General features: G+C 36.8%; 4 protein-coding genes across 12 annotated transcripts in view; 2 read left to right on the plus strand and 2 right to left on the minus strand.

Moving 5' to 3' along the window:
- LOC107264332 (neprilysin-4) overlaps positions 1–1154 on the plus strand; it is a 9056-nt gene extending 7902 nt beyond the window's left edge. For all 8 annotated transcript variants that reach the window (XM_025081185.1, XM_015732481.2, XM_025081190.1 and 5 more), the window contains 4 exons: positions 62–129; positions 236–372; positions 447–611; positions 694–1154. In XM_025081185.1, coding sequence (XP_024936953.1) covers positions 62–129; positions 236–372; positions 447–611; positions 694–870 — 547 coding nt within the window. In that variant the 3' untranslated portion in view covers positions 871–1154. The remainder of the gene's footprint in view (positions 1–61; positions 130–235; positions 373–446; positions 612–693) is intronic.
- Positions 1142–3103, minus strand: LOC107264334 (p21-activated protein kinase-interacting protein 1-like). Its single transcript, XM_025081191.1, has 4 exons — positions 2961–3103; positions 2724–2825; positions 2375–2537; positions 1142–2305 (listed from the first exon to the last, which is right to left on the minus strand). The coding sequence occupies exons 2-4, from the start codon at positions 2799–2801 to the stop codon at positions 1188–1190; spliced, it is 1359 nt and encodes a 452-aa protein (XP_024936959.1). The 5' UTR covers positions 2802–2825; positions 2961–3103; the 3' UTR covers positions 1142–1187.
- Positions 3104–3650: 547 nt separating this feature from the next.
- LOC107264284 (acyl-CoA:lysophosphatidylglycerol acyltransferase 1) lies at positions 3651–11174 on the minus strand. The gene is made up of 6 exons (XM_015732387.2): positions 10589–11174; positions 9075–9292; positions 8786–9000; positions 8385–8658; positions 7984–8135; positions 3651–7896 (listed from the first exon to the last, which is right to left on the minus strand). The coding sequence occupies exons 1-6, from the start codon at positions 10693–10695 to the stop codon at positions 7660–7662; spliced, it is 1203 nt and encodes a 400-aa protein (XP_015587873.1). The 5' UTR covers positions 10696–11174; the 3' UTR covers positions 3651–7659.
- A 441-nt stretch (positions 11175–11615) lies between these two features.
- Positions 11616–15098, plus strand: LOC107264283 (fumarate hydratase, mitochondrial). 2 transcript variants are annotated; one of them, XM_015732385.2, is made up of 7 exons: positions 11616–11880; positions 12978–13112; positions 13216–13416; positions 13503–13785; positions 13864–14126; positions 14291–14680; positions 14748–15098. In XM_015732385.2, exons 1-7 carry the CDS (start codon positions 11758–11760, stop codon positions 14874–14876), a joined length of 1524 nt encoding a protein of 507 aa, XP_015587871.1. In that variant the 5' UTR covers positions 11616–11757; the 3' UTR covers positions 14877–15098. The 2 variants fall into 2 exon arrangements, with proteins under 2 accessions (XP_015587871.1, XP_015587872.1); XM_015732386.2 differs by lacking the exon at positions 11616–11880 and adding an exon at positions 12735–12886.
- Positions 15099–15328: the final 230 nt, after the last annotated feature.

Below are 15328 nucleotides of genomic sequence, written 5' to 3' on the forward strand. Positions count from 1 at the left end.
TTTTTTTTTAGAAAAATTTTTTTTTTTTTTTTTTTTTTTTTTTTTTTTTTTTTTTGTATAGATCCATCAACTATGGAGCCATGGGAGCTATCATGGGTCATGAACTAACTCACGGCTTTGATGATCAAGGTGCAGATTTACTCATTCTTTTTACACGAATTATCTATATCACATGCCATTTGTTGGACTGTCCTCGTAACGGTTATACCTGTAATTATCCTGTTGATTGCTTCAGGACGAAGGTACGACGAGAATGGAAATCTGAGGCAATGGTGGAGTGATAAGACACTTGAACATTACCACGAGAAGGTCGAGTGTATCATTAAACAGTATAGCAACTACCATCTGCCCGAGCTAGGAATCAATTTTACAGTAAGTCAAATGTCAACAGCGCATTTTTATCATTTCAACAAGACGGCAAACGTTTTTCTTCTCTTACGATTCAGGTAAATGGAATAAATACTCAAGGTGAAAATATTGCTGATAACGGTGGAATTCGTGAGGCCTACAGGGCTTATCAACGACTGAAGGCACGCATACCTAATCAGCAAGCACTACCAGGTTTGGCAGAATATTCCCGTGACCAATTATTCTTCCTGGGATTCGCACAGGTATCTAATTAATCCAACTAGACAGTTGCTGGTCGATATAGCCGTAAATAACTAATTCAATGTATTGTTTTGATTGTCTCAGGTATGGTGCGGTAACTATACGAATGGAGCGCTAAAGTCAAAATTAATCGAAGGAGTGCATGCGCCTAATCACTTTCGAGTAATTGGAACTTTGTCGAATAATCGAGATTTTGCTCGAGCCTGGAAGTGTCGGACAGGCAGTCCCATGAACCCACCCCATAAATGTATCCTATGGTGAATATGGGAGGGAAAGAAAAATTGAGCAATTTATAACATTGAACATGTTGGTACCGTCAGATCGTATATACATATGTTTTGAGCATGAGATTTCTAGACAGTATAATCAGCGTCGATGGCGTTAATAGGCCTGAATATAACGTGGAAGAATCAATTGTAAATAGGCTGAGTGGTAGGGACTGTAAATAATTTATTACGCGCGTAGTCACTAAGTCTTAGCCTTGTGTTTATCCTCTTTGTAAATACTATACCAATGGAAGAAAAAAAAGATATTAATCTTCAAAAGTTTCCTTTTTTAATAATTTATATCCTTGTTTGTTATGTGATTAATTTCTTTTTATGTCTTTTCAGAGGAACTTCATTACACTCTTCAACGTTGAATTCGTTCTTTGTTTTCTTTTTTAACGTTGCTGTATTGTTATCAGTTATTACAAATTTATTTGCCTTCTTCTTCTGTTTCTGTTTCTGTTTGATAGTTTCAACGCTGATGTCCATTGTAGATTCTGCCTTGTTCTTATTCTTTTTCTTTTTCTTTGATACAATATTGTTTGACTCATTTGGCACTTCTGAAGTTTCGTCTATAGACATTTTTCTTTTCACTTTTTTCTTCATTTTTGGAATTTGAACGACCTTGATATTTTCTGGTGTTTCTCCCTCGTCTTCGATTATTACTTCCTGTCTCATGCGGAATTTGTTGACTTTTTTCTTTTCGACTTCAACATCAATCGTTGATTCTTCCTTTTTCACACTGAGATCCTCGCAAGGTAGTGCCAGGGCGAAACATGTTATTCTTGCACCGCAGTTCGCCTTTTGCAGAAACACTAGCTTCTTTTTTGTAAATTTCCAAAATTTTATCTCACCAGAACTCGAGCCAGTCACGAGAAAATGACCTTCGCGAGCGATACACTTGACTCTGGCATCGTGCGCATCTTTCACGAGGATTTCTGCTGATTCATCGATATCGTAGAATCGAATTTTTCCATCCTCGTGTCCAATGGCGATTATACCGTCCTCCAGAAACTCCACACAAACGACCTTCGAGTCGAACTTCAGTTCATTCACGATTCCAGCAGTAGTTACGGAATAGACATCGATCCTGAAGTTTCCACCAAGTAAATATTTGTCTCCATCAGGACTCCATTTAAGTATGCTGATGTGCTTTGCATCCTCTTTCAATCTAGGGACTAGATTGGTAGCATAGGCTTGTCTCCCCTTAACTAAATTCCACGTTCTGAGCACTCCATCGCCTCCTGCAGAAAGAGCTATCTTGCCTGTCGGATGAATTGCTAACACATTAACAGGAGATCCCTTGTGTGCAGTGCGCCAATGTTTCTCCAGTTGCCAATTACCACAATGTACAGCAGCTATACTTCCATCGTTACTGCATGTGAAAAGATGAGAAGCTTCTGGTGTGAATTCTATGCAATTCACTGTGTCTGTAAAAGTTTATAAATTAGGAAAACATATATTTAAATAAAAATATATTACTTGTATTTATGTATTACCATTGTGATGTGTTAGACGTCCAGATTCTAGCCTATATCGCATATCATATAAATAAACAGAATCATCAGCCCCAGTTGATGCCAAATAGTGCTTTTTACTGGCAACATCTCGTATACTGGCCTGATGACTGTGCGTTGCAAAACTGCGTTCCAATGTGTACTCCTAATACAATACAAGGAATTAGAATAAACTTTAAATCAATCAATTAAACGACAGTACCAGAACAGTGAGCTAAACAACAATACAGGCACTGCTATACAATAAACCACATTCTACCTAACTAGTGTGACATGATTTAACGTGGATAACCTAAATTTCAAATTCATTATTGAAATAACACTAACTTACATTATTCACACGTTGAACTTTATAACCAAGCAAGAACTGCTCATAGGTTCCCACGATGATTTCAAAGTTCGCCGACATTAATACACCGTTACTTAAATAAATCTAAAAAGAGTAGCGACACTTATTGACTATTTTAAAAAGCTAGCCATGCGATTCAAAAAGCACGCTGCTCAAGGGAATGGAGTAGACAGGAAATAAACATGGCTACACCACAAAACAAGTGTAACTCGTTTTTACCACTAGGTGACGTTATATGCTCGTTAATTGTAGAGTCCCTCTAGTAAGAGTCCGGCCAACACCCGAAAGGGACGCCATATTAAGGGCTTGTTTTGCGCCACCATGACATTGCGCGAGACTCGGTCGAATCTCGCGCCAAGTACAGGCAACCCGCCGTACAGGGCTTAACCCTACCCACTCTACACAATGCGAATCTCTCCCATATACGTATTCACACACCTCATTCTATTCCGGAAAGAGCCCATAATATGGCGGAGCCAATCAATAACAAGCCCCACCGTTGTCCGGACTCTTACTAGAGGGACTCTAGTTAATTGCTACTAAGCACTACTAAGGTTGCTAAGAATGCGTCGTCACCGCTTGACACATGTCCTATGCCAAACTGCAGAATTAACAATACCTGTTTCTATAAAACTTTATAACGCAACAGAGAGAAATTATTCATAATTAAGATATAACACGAATTCACTGACACTTTTTTTTCTACGATAAGTTTTTCAATTTCACAAAAAGCGTATTTCCTGATTTTCAGCAGTACTTCGACAATATCTTTTGAGCAGTTTAATATATTTTAAAGAACCTAAATTACTATATCATCTTGTAGGATCCATTCAGCAAGATATTATTTTATCAAAAATCATTATACAATGTTATCCGAATCCGGCAACATCAACTATAACATCCATGCCGTTATGTATTAATTATTTATTTTGTGTTTTAATTACAATAATTATTACATTTAGGATAATTTGACCAGAAACAGACGTCGCGTTGCCGAGAAACACTTCGAAACGACGTTGGTCTCTGCTACTATATATCACTATAATTATACTTAAAATCTACAAATTTCATGTCTGCTTGAAATGATCTATGTACGCGCAAATGAAGGGGTTCGAATTCGCATAAGACAAATTAAGCGACTAATGCAAATAATATACTGAACCATTTGCATCATCCATTCGTTCCTGCGCTTACATAAATTCTGAACAATAATAAACGTGAGGAAGCTGCGAAGATCCAAAGAAAAATAAAAGAAAACAAAAGAACGCAATCACACATATTCTCTCGACGTTGCTCCGCGACGCTAATAGATTCGCAATACGATTAAAATTCAATCAATTATTTATTATGCACAAGTGTAAAAATACTTTGACTACTAACAGCGACCGAGCGTCCCGCCACTTCTGTACAATATGTTTCATGCGCATTTCGGCGACTTAAAATAAACACTCCGCCATACTATTTTTCATTATTCCCAGGCATTAACATTCAATTACCTACATGATATATCCTTCACTCGTATCAGAACTGAACGATATAAAATATTCAAATGACAAAGAGCAGTCATCATCATCGAATGAGAAATACTAAAGACATAAAGAAACTGCATAATCTGCAAATTTTCATTTTTATCGCATTCATTCCTATGACCAGACATTTCTTAATTCCCAGTCAGTCAATCAAATCAATCAAGCATTCAAACTGAGCCAGCAGCAAGTATTAATATCAAATTCAAAGAACACACAAACACTTTCATCTCAATCATACTTTTGGTTCACAAGATAATCAAGATGAGAAAATTAAATGCAAAGAAATGCGACCGATTGGATTTACATTTCCAGAAGAGACCATAGCCCTAGTGATTGTTTGCACAATCAGTAGGCACTTGTGACTTCCAGTGTCATTCCTAATCATTGGCTGCATGACTGGATAAATAAATTTTTCCTAGGCTACCAACTATTACGGATGGATCTTTAGAATGTACTTTTAGAATTATTACACTTAGTCATCGCAAGGACTTCCATTCATTTCTCTAACAATTTCATATTAATTTTGTTTCACATAGTCTCAGTATTACTCTATGTAATTGGTTATTCAATTTTGTCGCAGAAAGAATTACAAGGACAAAGTTAAACAAGAGACAATAATTACAAGTGATTCTGATTCTTCCACGACTTGAGACAATAATAATCCACGCTGAAATCTTCACTCGAAACATATACGAGTGAGTCAGCTTTCATTTTAATAAAATTACATTACGCATACAGTCAAATGTTGTAAATTAATTGATCGAATATCTATCGTCTGCGACAAAAAAAAGAAATGAAGAATAATCACGAGAAAGATAAAGCTTGTCTTCCATAACCCAGGACAGTATCGAAACGCTTTGACCCTGCAAACAACAATATTGCAGTCGCGGTCTATAAATCATTTAGAGTATTAGCTAGTGTTTTTGATTTTTTGAAAAATTCTATCCTACCACATTCCCAATTCGAGTAACCGAATAAAAGTTCATTAAAGTATCTTTCCATGAGCTTTGCAGTGCTGAGCGTGCGCGAATTAATCTATTTTATATTTTCTAACTCATTCTTCGAAAGCTAATAAGATTGTACAAGACAAATCGCGTCGCCATTCAATTAAATTAAATTTTGATAGTAAAGAAAAAATTCCATTCGCTTTTTTCTTTCCTATCGCGACGACTCGACAAAATCATTATCATCATAATTAACGGTTGCAAGTCTTTTGTCATTATTATCATCATTATTACTACTATTATTATTATTACAACTATTACTGCGATTCGCGCGAAAAAACCGTGACGCACGCAAGGACATATTGGACGTGTATGTACAATTAATAATGAAGCTGTCAGCAGGAACAAGGCACGACTGACTTAACGTATTAAGTTTCATTCAAAAGTTTGTATTTTTTATCAAAGGTATTTTTTCTTTTTTTTTTAACAATCTAGTCCACCACCGTGCACAATGCACAAGCCCCGTCGCTCTAGAAACTTTAATGGCGAAACTTTCCCACAGCAATTACCCTGCTGTCACATGAATCCTCCTTGCTTAAGACTTTTCTAATGTTTCATAAAAGTTTGCACTTCTTACTATCTCTACTTTCTGTCTTAGTCGTCTTTACAATCAATTCAATTTTCCCAATTACAAAAACCTGCAGTACCCTATGATTGAATCGTTATTGTTAACAGTATGTATAGACACAGTATTGACTTCGGCTTAAAAAATATTATCTGCCAGCGAATACGAGACGCGTGGACAGCAGACGCATTAAGTGTAAGAGAGATGAAACAAAAGCGTTACTATGTAAAAACTTGATAAAAAGGAAAAAGTTAGAAAGAAGAAGGAAGAAAGAAGAAGAACGCGTCACGTCTATCCGTCTGGCATTTGCATTGTCAAGTATATCGTTACGTAATTCCATAAAAACGGCGTACTTTTGTGTTTTCGACAAAATTTCCTTCCAACGCGAAGCACGTGCATACGTCGTACAAAAACGATAGCTAATCACAAGACTCTCCTTATGCTATCATTCGCTTGATTAAAAATCTAGGCTATCGTTATAATATTTGCGCAATATATTTCTTTTAACTCGTCCTAAACCTTTGCGCAAAGTTCATTCCATTTCAAGAGACAGTGTAATTCCTTTTATAAACACGTGATATGATGATGCAGTGACAAAGCTTAATATTCTTCAAATCTCTTAGTATCAAGAGATAGATGTGTCAAAGATAGTGTTTCGTGTCTACGTACTCTAATATCTCTAGAGACCATCGATTCACGAGAGAAATGATTAGCAGAGTCAATTGGATAGATGGTTAATCGCCAGGTACATTGAGTCTTCGAATACATACTTGTTTCTTTTCTTTTAATTTTACCTATGTATACAATAGTTAATAGTGATCGTGAACCCGTTCTGGATTAATACACAAAATTCTACGTATCTGTTAACCTTTGTCATAGTCCCAGCCAATAATTCAGATAAGTGTACATACATACATCAAGTTTCACACGCCCGACTGTCTTTAAACCACCATCGCAATTTTCCTCTGTTCCGATTCTCATGACGATTACGAAGTGAATCTATTAACGATTGTAATAGTTTTAAGAGCTAACGACAAGCAAAAGAAGAAGACAATTTCTAATTACAGACATTCATTTTAAGTATCACAAGATATGCAGAGTTTTTGCTTTTTAATTTTGTGATAGCCCAATTCCCGTGCTCGAACGATTAGTATCTAGACATTCAATCAGCTCGTGTTCTTGGATATCCGCAAGGAAAAAGAAAAATATATATAAAAAAAGAAATATAATCGTGACTTGGGTGAACCAAATTATAATTTTCAATTGATACGAGGATGATCAATGACGGTTGTGGTAAAAATTAAAAATTGTGCTTGGTTCGTAACGCACAAAGTTCTGAGTTTTTCGAGCGTCGCATCAGCAAACGAATTAAGATAGTGATATCAACATTTTACTTTTATCCTTCATTTACATTATAATTTCATAAAATCATGAGCCACGTTACACCTTCTCTTTAATAGTTAATGACGATCAATTTGTGAGGTTAATTCCTTTCTATGGGCTCGTCGGCCACAAATTGGTATAAAAAATCGATTCCGCGTTTGCCCCGAAATACGAAACACGTAATCATTAGAATTATCATTGTCAACGACGTAAAATCGGATGATACTCCAAGAACGTCGTGATTTAATACTATCTGACTGATCCGATTTGGCATCTTGGCCTCTCGTACGACTCAATTTTGAGATAATCATTTAAGGCAGGAATATGTTTCTCGTTTTCTTTAAATGTATTCTGGGCCCGTCCACTTGGATGCCAGTGACACTCTTGCCATGCATTTTTTGAGGACTCACATTTCTCAACGTAGAATAACGTCCAAATTACCATATACATGACAAGACATACGCAATCATGTTATAATGTATGTAACTAGAAGTTATGAAGAATAAATGAAGGACTAGGAATCGTAAGGGATCCTGCTGAATTTTCGAACCCTCAGCAGCTTGACCTTGAGTGCCCAGAAAGTTTCCATGTTTGTAAAAATTTTCCAAAAGCGCCTCCTTCTCCGCCCATCTGTCATACAACCATCTGGTCAGCGCTTCCGGCTCTCTGGGTACCTACAAATAATTCATTAGTTCCAATTACCAATCCATAGTTTCTGATAATTTATTAACATCATATGTTCTCCGAACGAGCTTTCTTACCACGGAACTAGGGAAGAGTCGATAAAAAAGCACAGTATCACAAGGTGGCCTCACGCCAGTTATAATTGTAGGTAAGTCTATCGGCTTGCCTTGAGGATATGCTATCGTTATATCGAGAACCCAACTAATTTCAGGCTTAGCTACTGTCATGCCTGTAATGTTAAAGAAAAGGAACATGACATTGTGGACACGTAGAATGCACGCGAGTTAAGTCACCCCTATGCATTCTATTAATAACATACATAACAGTAAGACAATGTAGCATATGTCACTGGTTGTGAATAAAGCAGAACTGTATACTGCATAATAAGATAAAGAAGAACGAGGAACAGAAATCAAGTCTGGCCAAAACGAGTGACTGGGTGAATGAATATTATTAAGCAATTGGGATGATTGTTTACTTGGTCTGTTGTTTAATTGTTGGTCCGTCGTGTTATTGTTCTGTGCTGGACCGACGACATCGAATATCGTCTGCATGGCTCCAACCCTTGGTAACGTAACGTTCTCCAGTGTAGGCAAGTTATTCTTCTTGGCGAACTTCTGCGAGGTCTCACGCCGCTTGCAGAGGAAACCACCTTCTGGGAACAGCACCATCCACTTGCGATTTAGAGGTATATACGAGTCCCTTAAATGTTTCTCCAGCTGCTTCAGACTCTCCTCTCGTCTCTTGCGACCCTAATACATTCATCAAGAGACATTTATATAGGGAAACACTGACCGATCCAAGTATACTTGATTGTTCAATGGTGAGTTACACTAGATATAGAGATAGGTTGCTGAAGGAAAGTTTTTGACAACTCACCGAGACGATGAAGAAGTCTTCATGGAGTATGGAAACTATACCAAAATTCGTGAACTTGAACACTCGGTCCATAATCCACATGAGATTTGGTAGCACGTTTGGCTTGGCATTAAAGGTCGTCATTAAAATAGGAACATCGCCAGTGCTCTGGTGATTTGCTATTACAAGAGTTCTTTCGCTCACGATCTTCTGTATGTCATCGCCTTGTTCAATAACTGTTAATAAGACATATATATTACAATGAATGTTCATTATCGTTTTAAGAACCATAAGTAAAATGAACTCTTACTATCATAACCGGCTGTCCACGTCCACATGGACACCATAGCTAAAAGCCAGTGAAAGAAGAGGCCTTCTATCCGCCAATAGATTTGCGGTTGATACATTTTTACAGGAAAGAGCAATGTCATCCATACCACGTATGTGGGTATGCAATAAACATTGTTTAGAATTACAAGTACAATGCGTACAATACATTTTATAAAAGACACTACGCTGCTAATGATTCTGAAAGAAGAAACAGCAGATATGTAAACATTGTTATTGGTGTGTCCAGCTGAGATAAATTAAAACGTTTGTATTAGATAAGAGAATTGCAAGGATAAATGTAATATTTTTTTATTATTTATAATAAATTTTACAAATTAATAATAAACAAAGTTCATTCTAAAATTCAATATTAATGAATTGTAAATTCACTGGTAGATAAATGACTTGCATGTTCAGGAAACGGGTGTAAAGGTCTCTTTCAAATCGAAATACTGGTTTACCAGATAACTGTACTTTAATTTGTGTAAATGTATTGACTATCCCATTCTCGAAAAAAACAAGATATGTATCAATAATATAGCAATAAATAATAAGTCAATATTTAATGTCAGTCTTCGAGTATGGTATAATTTATTTCCAAGATTATGAATATTTGTTCTGCTGATGTATAAGCGCGCGTATTATTGCACTGACTATCCAGAAGCCTATGCACCATCCACTTAGGCAATTATATTGTTAAGTATTAAAGTAGATTCTGCAAGCTGATTCAAGATAAATCTACCCTATATTATATATGTGCACCATCATATAAAATGAATAAGAAAATAATTAGTCTTATCAGAAGTTCAGCTTACGTGTATTGGCATATTATTAAATAAATTCTTAGAAATATTAGAAAAAAAATTCCACTCTGTATAAAACATAGTACACTTAACTTTTTATTAACTACATAAGAGGCAACGTAAAGCAAACTGCTGTGTACATGACTAATTAATTAATTTGAAGGCAATTGATTTTCATTTTCATTTAAATGACCTATATCGAAACTCATACATTACTAAAATAAGGGTATAGGTAACAGTATCATCAATGAAATAAACTATGCCAATGCAACAGTGACATAATTATACTGTTTCCGGTTAGTAATTGCCCTTACAATCATATATGATTTCATTAGTAAGCTATAATGAAGCGACACAACGTGTACATATTCTATGACCAACCAACGTGTTCCAAACGTACATAGTTACGTTTGAATTTATCATGACTTGACTAAATATGTAATTAAGTACAGTATAGCAGAAAAAGGCAAGATAACAGAGGAGCAAGAGGTTAAATCTAAATATATATATTTCTAAACGCAAGTATTGCACCATAGTGTGACATGCCGGTGTTCCTAGTGCTAAAAACAAATAAATATATTCAACACAGCCAAGAAAAACGTGGAACCGCAAGACATTACAAAATGATACGTAAGCAAGTATACAGTATTGATAATCTTCGTGGATTTTTTCCATGAGAATAATGACTCACCTGACGAGTGCAGAAGCGGATGATGTTGAAGATTCGGTCATTTTCGAAAGTCGCCACCCGTTCGACAAATTCGCGTAGCTCTCACCTGAACTTTTCTTATCCACCATGGCATTTCCTCATTTTTGGCCGAAATTACGTAATAAGACGGATCATTATCTCGAATGATAAACGAGAACTCACGATCTGTTTACACGAAAATCGTCTCCACGTAAGGTGTAAAAAAAAAGACACACGTACGTACAAAAGGTACGCGTGCCAGCGACGCCTATTCCTTTCACAATGTCCGAAATTCTTACTTATTCCTCTTCTTTTATCCTTGACGCCGTTCTTCCAATTAAAATCTGCAAACTGACAACGCAACGGTCACTCGCGCCGAACATTCGCGTTTAATTATTATATCATTAGCTCTGACAGCCCGCAAGAGCAAATCCTAAGTTTAGCGGTTCATCGTGTTCACTAGCATTTCTGTGCCGCCGCACGAGACGAAAACACCATTTTCCAGCGCTTCTGCTGCGCGCAACATCACCTCCACTCAAGAGACCAACTTAAACGCGCACCCAACGCGCACTTCAGCAGTGCACTTATCTATGGACTACTAGAATGGTGGCCAAGGTTGACAGTGACGCGCCACCGACGTCACTGTACGCAGCAAAATGGCCACCGGCTTGACCGACAGATCGACTTATCTTGAGGGCGAAACTATTCAATTTTTCGTCAATGGAACGAGGTCCTGAGTTCCTGTTAAAATATCTTGTGATTTCTTTAATAGCCGTTCAAAGCTACTGGTTTTTAAAGCAAGTTTTGATATACTAATGAGAGCTCACTGCGAGTAAAGTTCCAATTAATGTTTACCATTTAGGATTGCCTAATTAAATTTGAATATAATTATCCGCTGCGCAATTTTTGAATAACTGTTTTGGTTTTTGACTTTTCGATTGCATACAGATTTCTGTAATAGTTATGCACACTATTCTTCCATATCGACTGAGTTTTACCCGTTTTACCTATACGGTTACGTTTCTCTGCTAAGATTAATCTGTGTCTGTGCTAAGGTGTCTGCAAGAGCAGACACAATTTGGTTCCAATAAAGGCGGCCTCTTTCTTACGATAAAGGGGATCGTGAAGCAATCTTTTTGAATAATTTTTAAATCTCAATAGATAGTGAAAATATGGCTTTGAATATTTTGAGATGCCGAATTGTCGGTGGTTCAATTCGCCATCTGAAAGAGGCCGGTGGTCTTCTAACCGTTAAAATTAACAATTTCGATACGCCAGTATGCAGTGCGTCCAAGGTAAAGATTTTTTTCCTCGTCTTTGAGCAATATAGACGGAAACTTTTTGACTGGTACAAGGTAAACCAGTCGATATTCCGTAACTCTCTTTTGCCCAATGTCCAGTTGTTGTGCGGGTGTGTTTATTGCATCCTGCACTCTCCTGTTTTTCTAGATATCCACTGATCCCACTTTACATAATCAACTAACGATATGCCCAGAATAGAATTTGCCGGTGTAAAAGAAAAAAAGAGTGACACTTCTCGAAATGTTGAATTTCCATGGAAACATAGCAGCACATATGTATAATAACCGCAATATTCATAATACAGTCAGTGAGTCTCTAGAATAATATCAGAATGTTATTCTTCAGTTATCAAATAAAAAAAAAACAATCAAAAAGTCTTCAATTATAAAAACATTTGGTGCTATTAGCGTACACGTAAGTTTTAAAAAATATGGACAAACATCTTCATGTCATATATTATCAAAACTAATTCGTCGTCTCTGAAAACAATTTTGGTTTACAATAATTTTCAAAATGTCACGTGCCAACTGTATACACCGTTGATAATATTTTCAAGGTTATTACTTTTAATTTCTGAACGAAAACATTTTTCAAATCACTGAAAGTGCTCGAAATCTATTTACATTCGCGAAAAAGGTAGAAATTCGCAAAACCATCCAAGCATCACAGTCATTATTCTACGTAATATTAATACCGGATGATATTGTAACTTGTAACGTAGTAGCTAGCCCTTCTCCAAAAACATACTGATGTAGAATCGAGCAGGATGACGTAATTATGACCCCCAGCACTTTCACATCGTGTGCAATGTAGTATAGCAAAACAGTATTTGTATGTATTTGGCTGCACACACGTAACAGAAAAAAAGATATTCGCGCTGCTCGAGTTTTATATCGAGGAGGTCGTACGTTTCTCTAGTCCCCAGTCTTCCATAGTCGCAGAAGCATTAAGCATATTATTTGACATCACAGTAGTTATATTTTATTCTCGTACACGATGGTTCGTACCGCCTGGCACCAACTGATTCATCAAAAAGAATAATATATCATAAATAAGGAAAAAAAAATCTAACCAATAACGTATCTTCCAGGACAGTGAAAAGGGCTACAGATTGGAGAGAGATACTTTTGGAGAGCTAAAAGTACCGGCTGACAAGTATTATGGAGCTCAAACGCTCAGATCTGTTATCAACTTTCCAATTGGCGGTCCTTCTGAACGGATGCCAGTAAGTAATTACATTTAGTCGAACAAAAACTTAATCAATTAGAATTTAATTTAACTCATGTGTTCCGTATGAAATTAAGAAGTATAAAAATAATAATTTTTAGTATGGAGTAATTGTCGCCATGGGTATCCTGAAGAAAGCAGCTGCCGAGGTGAATAAGGAATACGGATTGGATCCGAAAATTGCCGATGCTATTAGTAAAGCTGCGGATGACGTTATCAGTGGAAAACTTTATGAAGATCATTTCCCTTTAGTTATCTGGCAAACTGGTTCTGGTACGCAGACCAATATGAACACAAACGAGGTTTGTCACATGTGTATTACCCAGTATCGATTCTATGATTAATTTAAAAGTTTTATTAAATTTCAATGAAACTGTATGACAATTAGGTGATATCTAATCGAGCTATCGAAATACTTGGCGGTAAACTTGGCTCGAAGACACCTGTTCATCCCAATGACCACGTTAATAAGTCCCAAAGTTCGAACGACACTTTCCCAACGGCAATGCACATAGCCGTTGCCATTGAGATTAACAAAGTATTGTTGCCTGGTTTGGAACAATTGCACGCTGCGCTCAAGAAAAAATCCGAAGACTGGAAGGATATCATAAAGATCGGTAGGACACATACACAGGATGCTGTTCCACTCACGCTCGGCCAGGAATTCTCAGGTACGCCTGGTTCTGGTTGCCTTATAAATTTTTTTCTTATTCATAGAAATTATATTCAGAATCTTTTACTATTCTTAGGATATGCCACTCAAATTGAATATGGAATTCAGAGAGTTAAGGATACTTTGCCAAGACTGTACATGCTTGCCCTTGGTGGCACTGCCGTTGGAACTGGCTTGAATACGCGAAAAGGATTCGCTGAAAAAACTGCAGCAAAAATTGCCAGTCTAACCGGATATCCGTTCGTTACAGCACCTAATAAATTCGAAGCATTAGCTGCGCACGATGCGATCGTTGAAGTTCACGGTGCATTGAATACCGTGGCTGTGTCTATCATGAAGGTCACTGATGAATGAACCTAGTTAACCTTCCAGTGGTGGCGGATTATCGAACAGACCTGATAGGTGTATATTTCTTATGGGAAGAATAAAAACGCCATCACTGTAGGGTTAAAGATAATTGTCACAAGGATCAGGACTGTTTTAATGAGCATCATTAATTGTAGATCGCCAATGATATTCGATTCTTGGGCAGCGGACCTCGTTGCGGCCTTGGAGAGCTTTCTTTGCCGGAAAATGAGCCAGGAAGTTCGATCATGCCTGGAAAAGTTAACCCTACTCAATGCGAGGCCATCACTATGGTTTGCGCTCAAGTTATGGGGAATAATGTAACAACCACTATTGGTGGTAGCAATGGACACTTTGAACTTAATGTTTTTAAACCTGTCATGGTTGCGAATACTTTGAGATCTGCTCGGCTTCTTGGTGATGCTTCCGCATCATTCACAAAGAACTGCGTCGTAGGCATTGTCGCTAATGTTGATAACATTCAGAAAATTATGAATGAAAGTTTGATGCTGGTTACTGCCCTGAACCCTCACATTGGTTATGATAAGGTAAGATTAACAAGTGATAATTTAAACTTTTAACTAAGAAAAACTATTCTTATTTTATACTTCACAGGCTGCTGCAATCGCTAAGCAAGCTCATAAGGAGAAAATAACCCTGAAGGAAGCTGCTCTGAAAAATGGTCTGACTTCTGAACAATTCGACCAATGGGTGAGGCCTGAAGAGATGTTGGGACCTAAGTAATAAAGAGAGAAAAAGAAAGTTGTCGAAACAAAAGTAAATCGTCAAACAAAAATCATGCAGAAAATGTTCTGTATTAATTTGGATCGTGTATATAATCGTTGAGGGATCTATAAAACATGATCCAAAGCAATACGCACTTTGATAATAGTATTAATGAAAGCTTTGTGAGACAGAAGTATATCGTTATAAATATTAAAATACAGTTGAGTTTTATTTAAAAAATGAGTTTTCATTTATCTTAGCTGAAGTTCGGAGTAGTCGAATAATGAAAAATGAAAAGAAGATACGATCGGTGAAATCGATATGTTTCCCCACTCACATGAATAAGTAAGCATAAACGTCAAAGTTTGGTGATGAATCTAATTTTACGTCCGTGTAAGGTAGCACGTACCAAAAATTGCTTGTCAATTAGATTAAAACTATCTTGATCTTTTGCAAGAATGAAAAATGTC

This window comes from Cephus cinctus, unplaced genomic scaffold (genome assembly GCF_000341935.2).
Source record: "Cephus cinctus unplaced genomic scaffold, Ccin1 Ccin1_scaffold0168, whole genome shotgun sequence".
Lineage (NCBI taxonomy): Eukaryota > Metazoa > Arthropoda > Insecta > Hymenoptera > Cephidae > Cephus > Cephus cinctus.

Bases quoted from the DNA above. Each gene is read 5' to 3' on its own strand.
- LOC107264284 (XM_015732387.2), bottom strand. From the start codon at position 10,695: ATGGTGGATAAGAAAAGTTCAGGTGAGAGCTACGCGAATTTGTCGAAC. The intron at 9,001-9,074 runs GTAAGAGTTCAT...TCTTATTAACAG, and splicing joins GTGGACAGCCGGTTATGATA to TTATTGAACAAGGCGATGAC. The intron at 7,897-7,983 runs GTAAGAAAGCTC...AATTATTTGTAG, and splicing joins GACTCTTCCCTAGTTCCGTG to GTACCCAGAGAGCCGGAAGC.
- LOC107264283 (XM_015732385.2), top strand. From the start codon at position 11,758: ATGGCTTTGAATATTTTGAGATGCCGAATTGTCGGTGGTTCAATTCGC. The intron at 13,113-13,215 runs GTAAGTAATTAC...AATAATTTTTAG, and splicing joins GTCCTTCTGAACGGATGCCA to TATGGAGTAATTGTCGCCAT. The intron at 14,127-14,290 runs GTCACTGATGAA...CATTAATTGTAG, and splicing joins TGGCTGTGTCTATCATGAAG to ATCGCCAATGATATTCGATT.
- LOC107264334 (XM_025081191.1), bottom strand. From the start codon at position 2,801: ATGTCGGCGAACTTTGAAATCATCGTGGGAACCTATGAGCAGTTCTTG. The intron at 2,538-2,723 runs GTAAGTTAGTGT...GTATTGTATTAG, and splicing joins AAGTTCAACGTGTGAATAAT to GAGTACACATTGGAACGCAG. The intron at 2,306-2,374 runs GTAATACATAAA...AAACTTTTACAG, and splicing joins ACGTCTAACACATCACAATG to ACACAGTGAATTGCATAGAA.